This window comes from Garra rufa, chromosome 17 (assembly GCF_049309525.1).
Source record: "Garra rufa chromosome 17, GarRuf1.0, whole genome shotgun sequence".
NCBI lineage: Eukaryota > Metazoa > Chordata > Actinopteri > Cypriniformes > Cyprinidae > Garra > Garra rufa.
The window spans coordinates 37,050,110-37,064,834 of record NC_133377.1 but is presented as its reverse complement, the minus strand read 5'-3'; the positions used below and the strand labels follow the sequence as shown (position 1 = coordinate 37,064,834).

The window sequence follows — 14,725 nt, the reverse complement described above, 5'->3', positions numbered from 1 at the left end:
TTATGTTTTTTTTTTACTACAATTTTTTTTTATATACTATTATAGTTTATATCAATATGGCTTTTATTATTATTTTTTCTCTATTTTTAGTTTTCATTTTAATTTCTTAATATTTTTCTGCTGATGTTTTTTTTAATATTATATTGCAATTTGTTTAATAGTATTTAAATAAACTACATTAAAAATAGTTTATCAATATTTGAAAGTGACTTATTTTTATGTTTAGCTTTCATTTCAATTTCCTTAATATTTGTTGTGCTTATGTTTTTATTTTATTTTAGTATTTTTTTTTTAATATACTGTTATAGTTTATATTAATATTCTAAAGTGACTTATTTTTAAATTTTTGTATTTTTAGTTTTTTATTTCAATGTCCTTAATATTTTTTTGTGCTCATGTTTTTGTTTATATGATGATTTGTTTATTTTTATTTTCAGTTCTTTTTATTTTTTTTTATTATTTTTTTTACAGCTAGTAATTTATAGCTTCATCTTAAACTTGACAAAGGTTAGGAAGTGTTTTTGTCTATTTGTTTTTATTTTTTTATTTTTTTATTTCAGCATTTAAATACAAAAATTTCAAATGACAAATGGTTTTTAATAGTTTTAGCTGCTGATAACCCTGGTACTTTTTAAGATGGTGGAAGACTATGAAAACAAGCTTTTTTTTTTTTTTTTTTTTTTTTTTTTTTTTTAATAACTTAAATGAATTCATTACTCTAAACTAGCACCAAATGTGAAACCTTCAGATTCATAGACTTGAAAATGCAAGGAAAACATACTGATGCACACGCTCATCAGATTCATCTTTTTTTCTCTTAAAGGGAGTTGATGATGGGAGATGATGGTAAACCAGGAAAGAAGATGAAGATCAAAGGAAAGGTGCGAAAACTGGACCGACCTCCAGAGAACCCTGTCGTGGATGTAAGTGAGCTTCATTGTTTTGGTCCTACACGTTAATGACAGCACCTGTTTAACCTAGTTGCTTATCAGTGGCTAAAACCTCTTTCTTATTCTCCCGTAGCCCACTATTAAGTTTGAGCGTCAGCCAGAGTATCTGGACGCTACAGGCGGGACGCTGCATCCATACCAGCTGGAGGGGCTCAACTGGCTCCGCTTCTCCTGGGCTCAGGGAACCGACACCATTCTGGCAGATGAGATGGGTCTGGGAAAGACCGTGCAGACTGCTGTTTTCCTGTATTCACTGTATAAAGAGGTGTGTGGTTTTGATTCAGATCAGGACATCAAATCACGTATCGTGAATCATTTGATTTAGATCGGAACTTTGGAGTGGGTTCGCAAAACCTTTGCTTCTCAATATTTCTTTTTTTTTTTTTTAACCCTCAGATTCCAGATTTTCAAATAGTTGTATCTCGGCCAAATATTGTCCTAACAAACCATACGTCAGTGGAAAGCTTATTTATTCAGCTTTCAGATGTAGAAATCTCAATTTCAAAAAATATTTATGAATTTTTTTTTTTTTTTTTAATTTGAAAGACATTAAGATCTATGTCCTTAAATTAAAAAAAGTAGTGCTTAAAGTCCTGGAATTTAATTTTATAGTATTTGTATGAACTGTAAATATTACATTGTATGTTAATTAATTAAATGCTACAAAAAACATAGAATTTTACTTTAGTACCTTTAATATAGCATATCCTCTTTCATCAGTTTTAACACGCTGCTGTGCTCGTTCTCCAGGGTCATTCAAAGGGTCCATTCCTGGTGAGTGCCCCACTGTCCACCATCATTAACTGGGAGCGAGAGTTTGAAATGTGGGCCCCGGATATGTATGTCGTCACATACGTCGGAGACAAGGACAGCAGGGCTGTCATCAGAGAAAACGAGTTCTCCTTTGAGAACAACGCCATCCGTGGAGGCAAGAAACCCTCTAAGATGAAGGTTAGTGAGTTGGACAACTCCGCTTTTTATTCAAGAATCTTAAGACGCTTGAATCCATATCTATATCAATGATTATTACCTCATGACCATGCAGAAAGAAGCCTCCGTGAAGTTCCATGTACTGTTGACCTCCTATGAGTTGATCACTATTGATACAGCTGTTCTGGGCTCCATCGACTGGGCTTGTTTGGTAGTTGACGAAGCCCACAGACTGAAGAATAATCAGTCAAAGGTGAGACCAACATAGATTATGCAATAATTTGACTAAGAGATGTAATTAAAACTGGTTCAAATTTCGAAATTGTACATTTTTATGGCAGTTTGACGTTTTAATGCTTTGCTGTGGTGTTCTCTTCTAGTTTTTCAGGATACTCAACAACTACCCACTGCAGCATAAGTTGTTGTTGACTGGAACTCCTCTACAGAACAACTTAGAAGAGCTTTTCCATCTGCTTAACTTCCTCACACCAGAGAGATTCAGGTGTGTTTGTCAATAACATCAAATCCAAAGATCGTACAGGAACTTAATACTTAATACTTAATACTTACTTAATACAATAATAATTTATAGATTTTCCAAAAGTCTTGAAATACTGTTTGATATTAAATTTTAGTTTCAGTTTGATTTTTAGTTTTTGTTTCCGGTTAGTAATTTTAATGCTTAAACGTAAATTTGACGAAAATTAGAATTAAGTGTTTTTGTTTAATATGTGGCCCTGGACCAAAAAACAGTCATAAGGGTGATTTTTTTTTTTTTTTTTTTTTTTTTTTTTTTGGCTTTTAATGAAGTGTTTTTTCAGACTAATGGAAAGAAAACATCCTAAATACGCCTTTAAGTGTTTATTTTATAGCACTTTATCTATCTATCTGTCTGTAGATTTCTATTACAATATAAATCTTTAAAGATTGTGCTAATCCAAAAAGGCATTTTTTTGGGGGGGCTTTTTTGTGCAGTGATTAAAAAGAGATCTCCAAAATCCCCTCTGTAAAAACCTTTGAGTCTAATATGTCAGCAAAACGAAACAAGAATTTTGAACCTGGCTTCATCCGATGTTGAGATTTTTGTTCTAGAAATTTACGAAAAATGAGCACATTTAATTAGATTAGAACACCTCATTTGCATATTTTAACATAGCATTTCAGAAAACATTTAATGCAAAAAATGTTTGTAAATCTTAATGTAATCAATCAACTGTGTAAGTATGGTGATATCTATTTATTTATTTATTTTTTATTTTTTTACCCTATTCACCTTGGATGTCTCGTCTTAAATGCAACCCTTTAGCACCATCTGGTGGCCCCCTGGGCATCTGCAGCCACAAATGACACTTTATCTCTCATTCTGCAGTAATCTTGAGGGCTTCTTGGAGGAGTTTGCCGACATTGCCAAGGAGGACCAGATCAAAAAGCTTCACGACATGCTGGGACCACACATGCTCAGGAGACTCAAAGCCGACGTGTTCAAGCACATGCCTTCCAAAACGGAGCTCATTGTGCGAGTTGAGCTCAGCCCAATGCAGAAGTAAGTATGTGACGAGAAATGGACTTAGAAGTAGGTTACAGGGGGGCAGAGTTTCTAAATCTTTCATTTTTGAATCCAGGAAATATTACAAGTTCATCCTGACCCGCAATTTTGAAGCTCTGAACACTCGTGGTGGTGGAAACCAGGTTTCTCTGCTGAACGTCGTCATGGATCTTAAGAAGTGCTGTAATCATCCATATCTCTTTCCCGTTGCTGCTATGGTACGTTTAATAACAGACCAATAACATGTCATATTATATAATTTTTGAGTAAATTGCATATAGATTAAATTGAAAGCTTGACAAGACGTCTGATTGGCTGTGTGAAACAGGAAGCTGCCAAGTTGCCCAATGGGATGTACGAGGGCAGCGCTCTGACTAAATCGTCTGGCAAACTGCTGCTATTGCAGAAGATGATGCGTAAACTCAAGGAAGATGGACACAGAGTGCTAATCTTCTCTCAGGTAAACATCTTTTTCTTTTTTTTTTTTAAGTTAGGAATCATTTACCTATTAGGCAAATTAATCCCTTTTACATCATTATAAATATTGATTTTATTAAAGGTGACCTATTATGCCCCTTTTCACAAGATGTTAAAATGAGTCTCTGATGTCCCCTGAGTGTGTATGTGAAGTTTTAGCTAAAAATACCCAAAATATATTTTTTTCATAGCTTGTTAACATTGCCACTTTTAGGGTATGAGCCAAAATGCGTTGTTTTTGTGTTTGTTCCTTTAAATGCAAATTAGCTGGTCCCCTTTTTCAGAGGAGGGTGGAGCTTCAAGAGCTGGCAAAAACAAAACGGGACAGTCTCACACACTGAAAATGTTAGAAACTCTCAGTAGCGGTGTTCAGCCTTATATCTTCGAAATTGGAATATGAAAAATATTTTTGCTTCCAGACTTTTGCCCCAATTCGTTTCTTATAATAGAACATTTTTTATTTAATGAAAATACATTTATTGTACAAGTGCGATTTCATGGCAGCTGTTTAGTGATTCTTTAGTAACTTGTCTAATACAACTGAATGAATTCAAGGTGCACTTTTTCATTATGCAAAATGCAGGTTATATGCATTATTCTTAGCACTATATTACATAGCCTCAAGGGCCTTTGTAAAAATAAAAAAATAGATGTAGGTGTATGCACAAAGGAAATAAGTTATATAAAACTAGAAATATTAATGCATAAGCATGCAAAAAATCCCATGTGAATAGTTTTACATGAGCACAAGAAACATTTTTGTGCCCTCAAAGTCTATTTTTTTTTCCTTTTTTTAATGTTATTTTAGGGGCTCTGTATGTTGTCACTTCTAAAAAATCAATGATAATAAATAATACATTTACAATAAATTTACAAAAGTGATTTTAGTTCCATAGAAGGCACATTAAATGTAAGTAAAATGTCTACTTTAAAGGTTTCAAATACGTTTTTGGAGAATAAAATGTCAACATTTGGTTGAAATGTTATATTGTCATTCAGTATAACAGTATTTATGTAAAAATTTAAACAAAATGCTTATTCAGATTTGTACATATTAAAATATAGAAAAGAATAAGGGAGCATATGAAATTTTTAAATTAGTAAAAAAAATTCTTACTGACAAATGGGCAAAACCTAGGATAGTAGCAAATTAAAATGTAGTATTACAACTAATTGGTATTTGGGGTGAAAGTAATTTGTCTTTTAATGTCACAATTTGATTTTTGTTGTAAATATGCCTGACAAGATTGTTACACTGATTGACATTTTAATGTGTGTCTCCTGTAAATTAGAGAAAAATGTGTGATTTTATTTTTTGCTTAGAAAAACAAGGCAAGGCAAGTTTATTTATATAGCACATTTCATACACAATGGTAATTCAAAGTGCTGTACATAGAAGGACTTAAAATCATAATAGCATAAAAATCATAAAAATTTAAAATAATCACAACAATGAAAACAGAATTTAAGAACATTTAAGATGATTTAAAAAATTGATTTAAAATTAATTAATACAGTAAAATGATTATACATAAAATAATGCAATCTGTTCGGACGTAGCACAGTGCTCATTCAATAAATGCACAACTGAACAACAACAATTAAAAGCAGTATTACACTTGTTATTGTTTTTATACTTAAACCCTTTTTCGTCTCTGACTCATATAATATATATATGTGACACTGGACCACAAAACGAAAAAAAAAAAGAGATTTATACATCATATGAAAGCTCAATACATAAGCTTTCTATTGATGTATAGTTTGTTAGGATAGGACAACATTTGGCCGAGATACAACTATTTGAAAATCTGGAATCTAAGGGTGCAAAAAAATCAAAATGTTGAGAAAATCACTTTTAAAGTTGTCCAAATTAAGTTCTTAATGCATATTACTAATCAAAAATTACATTTTGATAGGTTTACAGTAGGAATTTTACAAAAAATCTTAATGTAACATGATCTTTACTTAATTTCCTAATGATTTTTGACATAAAAGAAAAATCAATAATTTTGACCCATACAATGTATTTTTGGCTATTGCTACAAATATACCCCAGCGACTTAAGACTGGTTTTGTGGTCCAGGGTCACATATATATATTATATGAGTCAGAGACGAAAAAGGGTTTAAGTATAAAAACAATAACAAGTGTAATACTGCTTTTAATTGTTGTTGTTCAGTTGTGCAAAAACACAATTTTACTGTTTTTACAGTATTTTTAAAATTATTTTTGTTTTTAATGACAAAAATGTCTGTAATGCACAGTGGGGTTTGAGATGTTTTGTTCCTCTTTACTAGATGACCAAAATGTTGGACCTGCTGGAAGACTTTCTGGAGAATGAGGGATACAAATATGAGCGCATTGATGGAGGCATCACGGGAGGCATGAGACAGGAAGCGATTGACCGCTTTAATGGTGAGACCAGATGTTTGCTATATAACTGTTGTGGTTTATTTCTTTTCTGTATAAAGTCCATTTCTAAGTGTCATAATGAATTTGATTTTTCTGCTCTAGCTCCTGGTGCTCCCCAGTTTGCTTTCCTGCTGTCAACCAGAGCTGGTGGTCTGGGTATCAACCTGGCAACCGCAGACACCGTTGTCATCTACGACTCAGACTGGAACCCTCACAATGACATTCAGGTGACTTTGTGATGTTTGACATCATGATGTTGGATAATATACTCATATATATACTCATAGGATACTCATCCTCACTGGTGGTTTTTTATTTATCTTTGTAGGCCTTTAGCAGAGCTCACAGGATTGGTCAAAACAAGAAGGTGATGATCTACCGCTTTGTGACCAAAGCCTCTGTAGAAGAGAGAATCACTCAGGTACCCTAAATTTTTTCTTCTGTGAAACAAAATGCGTTTCCTTGCCTGCACTGTCTTTAGAATCCAAGCTGATTGGTCTTTGTTTAATCTCAAGGTGGCCAAGAAAAAGATGATGTTGACTCACTTGGTTGTGCGTCCTGGACTGGGCTCAAAGACCGGTTCGATGTCCAAACAAGAGTTGGATGACATTCTCAAATTTGGTACAGAGGAGCTCTTCAAAGATGATGGAGAAGGTGTGTCTGGAATTACAAACCTCTTTACTTTTAAACCAATACAGTTTCTCACCTAAGGAACTGACACTGAAAGCGCTTGTGTTTGTTTGTTAAGGAGAGAATAAAGAAGAGGACAGCAGCGTGATTCACTATGATGATAAAGCCATCGACCGGCTGCTGGATCGTAACCAGGATGCCACAGATGACACCGAGATCCAGAGCATGAACGAGTATCTCAGCTCCTTCAAAGTGGCTCAGTATGTGGTCAAGGATGAGGAGGAAGCGGTGAGTCCCACTAAAGAGCACTGTGGGCTGCTGGATATATGTGGGATAATAGCTGATGCTAGGATTGTGAGATTAATTAAAATAAAAGCGAAATCGCGATGCAGTCAAGATGGTGTCGCTTGGGAACATGATATGTGACCCTGGACCACAAAACCAATCATAAGGGTCAATTTTTTAAAACTGAGATGTTTACAGCATCTGAAAGCTGAATAAATAAGCTTTCCATTGATGTATGATTTGTTAGGACAATATTTGGTCAAGAACTATTTGAAAATCTGGAATCTGAGGGTTCAAAAAAATACTGAGAAAATCACCTTTAAAATTGTTCAAATGAAGTTCTTAGCAATGCATATTACTAATTAAAAAATTAAGTTTTGGTATATTTACGGTTGGAAATTTACAAAATATCTTCATGGAACATGATCTTTACTTAATATCCTAATGATTTTTGGCATAAAAGAAAAATCAATAATGTTGACCCATACAATGTAGTTTTGGCTATTGCTACAAATATACCCATGCTACTTAAGACTTACTTATGCATCAACCATCTTCACAAACTTGTAATGAGAAGTACTTGTAAATCTGTTCTTGTGAGCAAAAGAGAAGGTTTAAGGTCTCCTGCTGGTTTTTGGCAAATTAAAAGCTTGATGGTTTAATGCAGTGTTTCTCAACTCCAGTCCTCGGGACCCACTGCTCTGCACATTTTGTATGTTTCTGAGTCTGACACACTCAGTTCAGTTCATGAATCTTTCTACTAATGAGCTGATGATCAAAATCAGGTGCCTTAAATGAGGAAGACATACAAAATGTGCAGAGCAGTGGGTCCCGAGGACTGGAGTTGAGAAACACTGGTTTAATGTTTGAAAGTGAAACACTTCATAATTACTTTTAGAATTTTTAGAAATACTTCGTTATTTTATACATTTTTTTTTACAGATTCTTTTACAGTGAAATGACAATATTTGTAAACGTTTTAAAAATGAAAAAAAAAAGACTGGCATACATACTGAAATATTACAGTTAAACTGCAAAATAAAGTTATCTTTTTTTACAGTGAAATATTACAATAGTAATAGTTTTGCAGGACTTTTTACTGCATTTTTTAAATTAATTTTTTGTATTTTAAATGGCAGTCGCAATTTTTATTTGTCCAAAAACGTGCCTTTGGCATAGTTTTTCGACACATTGTGCAGCTCTAATTGGCACACATGCTATCACACATCAAGTTGCGGTCATTTTATGTCCCATAATTGGCATGTCTTCAATAATATGGTTATAAATGTGAGTTTTACCATCTCTTGTTTTTTTTTTTTTTTTTTTTAAACCATGTTTTCTGGGTTTTTTTTCCCTTAGGAAGAGGAAGTTCAGAGGGAGATCATCAAGCAGGAGGAAAGCGTGGATCCAGATTATTGGGAGAAACTGCTCAGACACCATTACGAACAGCAGCAGGAAGATTTGGCTCGTAATCTGGGCAAGGGCAAGCGAATCCGCAAACAGGTCAACTACAACGACGGCTCTCAGGAGGACAGAGGTGAGAGATGTACTAACACTATCAAACTATGAACCAAACCTCAACTAAACTGAACCACACTTGAAGTGTTTTGTCCATGTTAATATAAAACAGCTATTGAAAGTGCTTTTAAGTTTATATATTAATCACCTTTCTTGTTTTGTTACAGACTGGCAGGATGATCAATCTGATGGCCAATCAGATTATTCTGTTGCTTCAGAGGAAGGAGACGAGGACTTTGACGAACGCACAGAAGGTGGGAGTGGTGAGCGACTTGGCTATGATCAAACACAGGATTTTAGAAAAAGAAAACATTTTTTACACTTTAAACCCCTTTACTAAGCACAAATCTTCACTGTCTTGCAGCCAATTCACGGCGACCCAACAGGAAAGGCCTCCGAAACGACAAAGACAAACCCCTGCCCCCCCTGCTGGCCAGAGTGAGCGGCAACATTGAGGTGAATGAAGGATACCTGGGATTTTTGACTCCTTGAATGCATGTGTTTTGAGTTTGACTTAATAAAACACTGTTTTGATTTGGCAGGTGTTGGGTTTCAATGCTCGTCAAAGGAAGGCCTTCCTGAACGCAGTGATGCGTTATGGGATGCCGCCTCAGGACGCCTTCACAACCCAGTGGCTGGTCAGAGACTTGCGTGGTAAATCAGAGAAAGAGTTCAAGTGAGTTTTAGTGGTTTTCATTTAAGTTAACAGCTAAGTTATGAATGTTATATGAACGGGGGAAAAAACTACATGATTTCTTTAGTTGTCATCAGTTCTGGGCCTAACTTTATTGTTGAGGGTTTTTTGTATGTATTGTAAGGTTGTGAGCAGATCAAAAATATTAAACGGACAGAAAAAACTACTTTTTCGGCTTTAAATTGCAAGAAGTCATAGTTACAGGCTTAAACTGTTTTGTTTTTTGTTCATAACTAAATGTTTAAGTCAGATTAAAGTCTGGAGTAACGGCTGTTAAAAATTCAGCTTTGCGTCATAAATAATGTTTTCAAATGTATTCAAATAGAAATGGTTATTTTAAATTGTAGTAATATTTTATAGTTCGTAATATCTGTAAATGAAAGGCTACTAGAAAAATAAAATCCTACATAAATATTCATATTCTTGGGTGTCTTGTATCTATGAACTGGCTCTAATGATATTGTTCTTGACTATTTTTTCTAAGGGCTTACGTCTCGCTCTTCATGCGGCACTTGTGTGAGCCCGGTGCAGATGGTGCTGAAAGCTTTGCCGATGGCGTTCCCCGGGAGGGACTGTCACGGCAGCATGTCCTTACTCGCATTGGTGTGATGTCCTTGATCAGAAAGAAGGTAAACGAGTAATGCATTATTGTAGATAACATGCAACACAAAAGCCAAGGACTTTACAAACAGATTATATGTGACCCTGGACCACAAAACCAGTCATAAGGGTTTACTTTTTTTGAAAATTGAAATTTATACATAATCTGAAAGCTGAATAAAATAGCTTTCCATTTATGTATGGTTTGTTAGGATAGAACAATATTTGGTCGAAATACAATTATTTGAAAATCTGGAATCTGAGGGTGCAAAAAAATCTTAAAATTGAGAAAATTGCCTTTAAAGTTGTACAAATGAAGTTCTTAGCAATGCATATTTCTAATCAAAAAATAAGTTTGGATATATTTATGGTAGGAAGTTTACAAAATATCTTCATGGAACATATTTACTTAATATCCTTGTGATTTTTAGCATAAAAGGAAAATCTATCATTTTGACCCATGCAATGTATTGTTGGCTTTTGCTACAAATATACCCGTGCTACTTGGGATTGGTTTTGTGGTCCAGGGTCGCATATGAACTTTGCAAGATGCATGAATGGCAAAATCTATTTTGCACAGATGTCTAATTGTTCATGTTCATATAATTTTGTTTCCAGGTACAAGAGTTCGAGCATGTGAACGGTCAGTGGTCGATGCCCTGGATGATGGAGCTGAGCGAGAATAAAACCGCAACCACTGCCGGCAGTCAGCCTGATTCCCCCAGCAAAACGCCCTCTACTGGCACTCCAGCAGACACTCAGCCAAACACACCTGCTCCAGGTACCTCATATGCCACAAAATGTAAATTGATTGCTGTTAAAATAAGCTGAATTATTAAACCTCGTTTGTTCTACAGATGGTGTTTCCAAAGCAGAAGATGGTGGAAAAGACAGCGATAAAGAAAAGGTGAAAAATGGAGATGGGGAGAAGGACGCCAGTGAGAATAAAGGCAATGAAGTGAGTATCAGCTTATGCAACAAACTGTGTGGATCTCTGTTTAAAGCTTTGATATGTTTAGATGAATATATAAATGTGCTGCATGCTTTTTACTTAAAAGAGGTGTGAAAACAGCAGTAAATTATAACGATGTGGATGTGTTTGCACAAGCTCTCTGCAATTCGACACTCTTTAAATTGCGTCACATTTACAGTTGAGGTCAAAAGTTTACATACACCTTGCAGAATCTGCAAAATGTTAATTATTTTACCAAAATAAGAGGGATTATACAAAAGGTATGTTATATTTAGTACTGACCTGAAAAAGATTTTATAAAAAAATGTTAACATATAGCCACAAGACTATAAAACAGCCCACTGTATGTCCCACAAACTCTTTGGTTATTCAGTATTTTTGTGTATTTGAACCCCTTTTAATAATGACACTATGATTTTTGAGAACTATCTTTTCACACTGAGGACAACTGAGGGACTTATAAGCAACTATTACAGAAGGTTCAAACAGTCACTGATGCTCCAGAAGAAAAAAACTATGCATTAAGAACCAGGGGTGTAAACTTTTGAACAGAATGAAGATGTGTACATTTTTCTTATTTTGCCTAAATATGCTTTTTTTCATTTATTACTGCCCTTCAGAAGCTACAGAAGATACTTGCATGTTTCCCAGAAGACAAAATAAGTTAAATTTTCCCTAATCTTCAGATTCAAAAAGTTTTCACCCCCCGGCTCTTAATGAGTCATGTTTCCTTCGGAAGCATCATTGAGTGTTTGAACCTTCTTTAATGGTTACATATGAGTCCCTCAGTCCTCAGTGTGAAAATATGGATCTCAAAATCATACAGTCATTGTTAGAAAGGGTTCAAATACACAAAAATGCTGAAAAACCAAAGAATCTGTGGGACCTTAAGGATTTTTCTGAAGAAGAGCAGGCAGTTTTAACTGTTCAGGAAAAACAAGGGACTCATGAACAACTATCACTAAACAAAAAAAAAAAAACACAGCTGTGGATCATTCATTTAACAACACGGTATTAAGAATCAAGTCTATGTAAACTTTTGAACAGGGTCATTTTTATAAATTCAACTATTTTCTCTTGTGAACTATATGTAAACATTTTTTGTGTGAAATATCTTATTTAAGTCAGTACTACATACAAAAAGCAAAACAAAAAAAACATGCATTTTGTATGATCCCTCTTATTTTGGTAAAATAATTAACATTTAGCAGATTCTGCGAGTTGTATGTAAACTTTTGACCTAAAATGTATTTATATGGCACTTCATACAATATATTGCTTTAAAAACGAGCAGTATTAAACAAAAAACAGGGTTTCCCTGGGCCTTAATTCGCCCTTCCATAATTGAAGCAGTAAAAGCTCTTTATTCAGAACAAAAAGTCTAACATTTATAAAGTCATGGCACTAAATGTTGCATGCACTGAAAAGAATTAACATCTTTCTTAGTGGTTGTCTTTTTTTTAAATTTTTTTTTTATATATAAATATAACCAATACAAATCTAAACATCCTTACCAATGTACTTTTACTTGAGATGCAAAATGAAGATAGGAAGTCTTGTTTTCTGAGAAACTGAACAAAGTTAAGTAAGTTCATGCTTCAAAACAAGAGCAAATATGTCAGTATGGGGTATTAAAACATGTTTTTTCTTTAAATTAAGTTTATTTTTTGGAGCCCGCTGGCAGATATGTTCTTGTTTTAATCATAAACCGTTCATTTTGATCAGTTTTCCAAAAAAAACAATACATCTTATCTTTCATTTTGCTTCTTTGGGAGTCTTTTGTACTTGAAAACAAGACAAAAATACTGAGAAAGGCAAGAACATCATGTTTTTGCAAGTACAGTAAAAGTTATGGTTATTGCTCTATTTAAAGGTTTTTAAGCCTCAAGCTATTTGTTTGTAAAATGAATTTTAAAAAAAGTAAGATTTTGTTTGTTAAGCTAATTCTATTTCTTCTCATCAAAAGGTCATTGCCATCCCTGATGACGATGACGAAGCTTCTTCTGCTTCTGAAGACAAAGAAAAAGGCAAAGAGAAAGAGGAGAAGGACAAGACGCCTGAATCTTCTTCAGAAGGAGACAAGGCTGATGGGAAACAAGATGAGAAGGAGGAGGAAAAAGGAAAGTCTGGAGACGCTGATGAGAAGACCACCGACAGCAAGCCCAAAGGATCCGAGGCTGAGAAGGAAACTTCAGACGCCAAAGGTAAACAAAAATGGTGTTTACAATTCAGTTGACTTTCTTGGGATTGAAAGGGATCAAAAATATACTTTGTCCAAACATGGAGTGGCTGATTTGATCATAGGTTTTGTTTTTGTTTTTTTAACTCAGGAGAAAAGAAGGATGATGAACCTGAGAAGATGGACACTACCCCTGTTACAGATGACAAGAAAGGCCTGTACACCTGACTGGCTGGCATTATTATGCAGTTTCTGGATCTCATTTACACACTTTATTAACTTGTCATTCATTTCACTCCAGGTCAAAAAGATGAGAAGGATTCTGGTAAGACAGAGGAAGCAGGAAAACTGCAGAATGGAGAGAGTGCCAAAGACAGCGCAGCAGGAGCAGCAACTGAAGAGAGGAAGAAAGCCAAAACACGATTCATGTTTAACATCGCAGATGGAGGATTTACCGGTAAGATCTCCTGTTCAGAGTGACTATTTCAGTTACTCTCAGATTTTGTACTAGTTTTAAACCACGAGTGTTTGGGAAAGATATTTTAGCCAGAAATATGAAACCTTCACAAGCTTCTAGGTTTTTAAAAATGTACTTTAAGTTAGATTTTGGTTAACATTAAGTCATTGTTTTCATATTTCTCCCTTCTTTTTCACTTTTTTTTTTTTTTTTTTAAACCTTTTTTTTTTCCTAGATTTTATTCTACTGTGAACAGCACTTAGACCTGCATTTTGTTTAAAATATATGGAAATTTATTTGAACTATTTCAATTTAATTTAATCTCTTTATTCTCAACTGTTTATTTAAAACCATGTAACTTTATTTTAATTGTATTTGTATTATTTTTAGCTAAATTTATTTATTGATTTTTTTTTAATCTTTATTTTGGCTAATAATGTTATATTAGCCAAAAATTAATAAATTGGATATAAATTAACTGTAAATGTAAATGATTCATTGTAACAAGTTTAATTATTGTAACTATAATACATTTGATACACATGATTCACTATTAATATTTAGAATATTTATATATAGTTTTATTATTATTTGAACTAACTTTTAACTATTTATGGATTTGATTTTTTTTTTTTTTTATCTTTAATCTTTATTTTGGCTGTTAATGTTATATTAGCCAGTAATTAATAATATTGGCTAATAGAAACAATTTTAATTATTGTAACCATATTAAATGTATCATCTTCACTATTTATTGTGTAGTTCACTAATTTTGTTGTTATTTAAACAATTTTAATAAGTTAAAGTTTTTTAATCTTTATATTGGCTATTAATGTTTTATTAGGCATTATAAAATGGTTAGTTCCATTCCTCAATTCTGATTGGTCAGCAGCTGTGTCGTATTCATGATACGGAACTGCTATGACCGCTTCACTCAATGGTTTTGTGTATCATTGAACCCCCTTAGCAACCACCCTTAGCAACGTAAACACAGCTGCAGCAGTTAGGGACTACTTTTTACAGCGGAAGGCAGATAATGATTTTACTTTATGAAAATGTACAACTGAAATA

The 14,725-nt window shown here is 33.9% G+C and overlaps 1 protein-coding gene across 1 annotated transcript in view; it reads left to right on the top strand.

Annotated features, from left to right (window-relative positions):
• Nucleotides 1-14,725, top strand: part of LOC141289396 (chromodomain-helicase-DNA-binding protein 4-like) — a 35,774-nt gene that overhangs the window by 13,522 nt on the left and 7,527 nt on the right. The window contains exons 14-36 of the mRNA XM_073821497.1: nt 824-923; nt 1,024-1,215; nt 1,701-1,901; nt 1,996-2,133; nt 2,261-2,382; nt 3,250-3,423; nt 3,503-3,644; nt 3,755-3,886; nt 6,204-6,321; nt 6,421-6,545; nt 6,647-6,739; nt 6,834-6,972; nt 7,067-7,236; nt 8,593-8,770; nt 8,919-9,014; nt 9,116-9,207; nt 9,294-9,427; nt 9,930-10,074; nt 10,664-10,826; nt 10,903-11,003; nt 12,985-13,222; nt 13,349-13,411; nt 13,499-13,654. Of these exons, the coding sequence (XP_073677598.1) occupies nt 824-923; nt 1,024-1,215; nt 1,701-1,901; nt 1,996-2,133; nt 2,261-2,382; nt 3,250-3,423; nt 3,503-3,644; nt 3,755-3,886; nt 6,204-6,321; nt 6,421-6,545; nt 6,647-6,739; nt 6,834-6,972; nt 7,067-7,236; nt 8,593-8,770; nt 8,919-9,014; nt 9,116-9,207; nt 9,294-9,427; nt 9,930-10,074; nt 10,664-10,826; nt 10,903-11,003; nt 12,985-13,222; nt 13,349-13,411; nt 13,499-13,654 (3,212 nt within the window). The remainder of the gene's footprint in view (nt 1-823; nt 924-1,023; nt 1,216-1,700; nt 1,902-1,995; nt 2,134-2,260; nt 2,383-3,249; nt 3,424-3,502; nt 3,645-3,754; nt 3,887-6,203; nt 6,322-6,420; nt 6,546-6,646; nt 6,740-6,833; nt 6,973-7,066; nt 7,237-8,592; nt 8,771-8,918; nt 9,015-9,115; nt 9,208-9,293; nt 9,428-9,929; nt 10,075-10,663; nt 10,827-10,902; nt 11,004-12,984; nt 13,223-13,348; nt 13,412-13,498; nt 13,655-14,725) is intronic.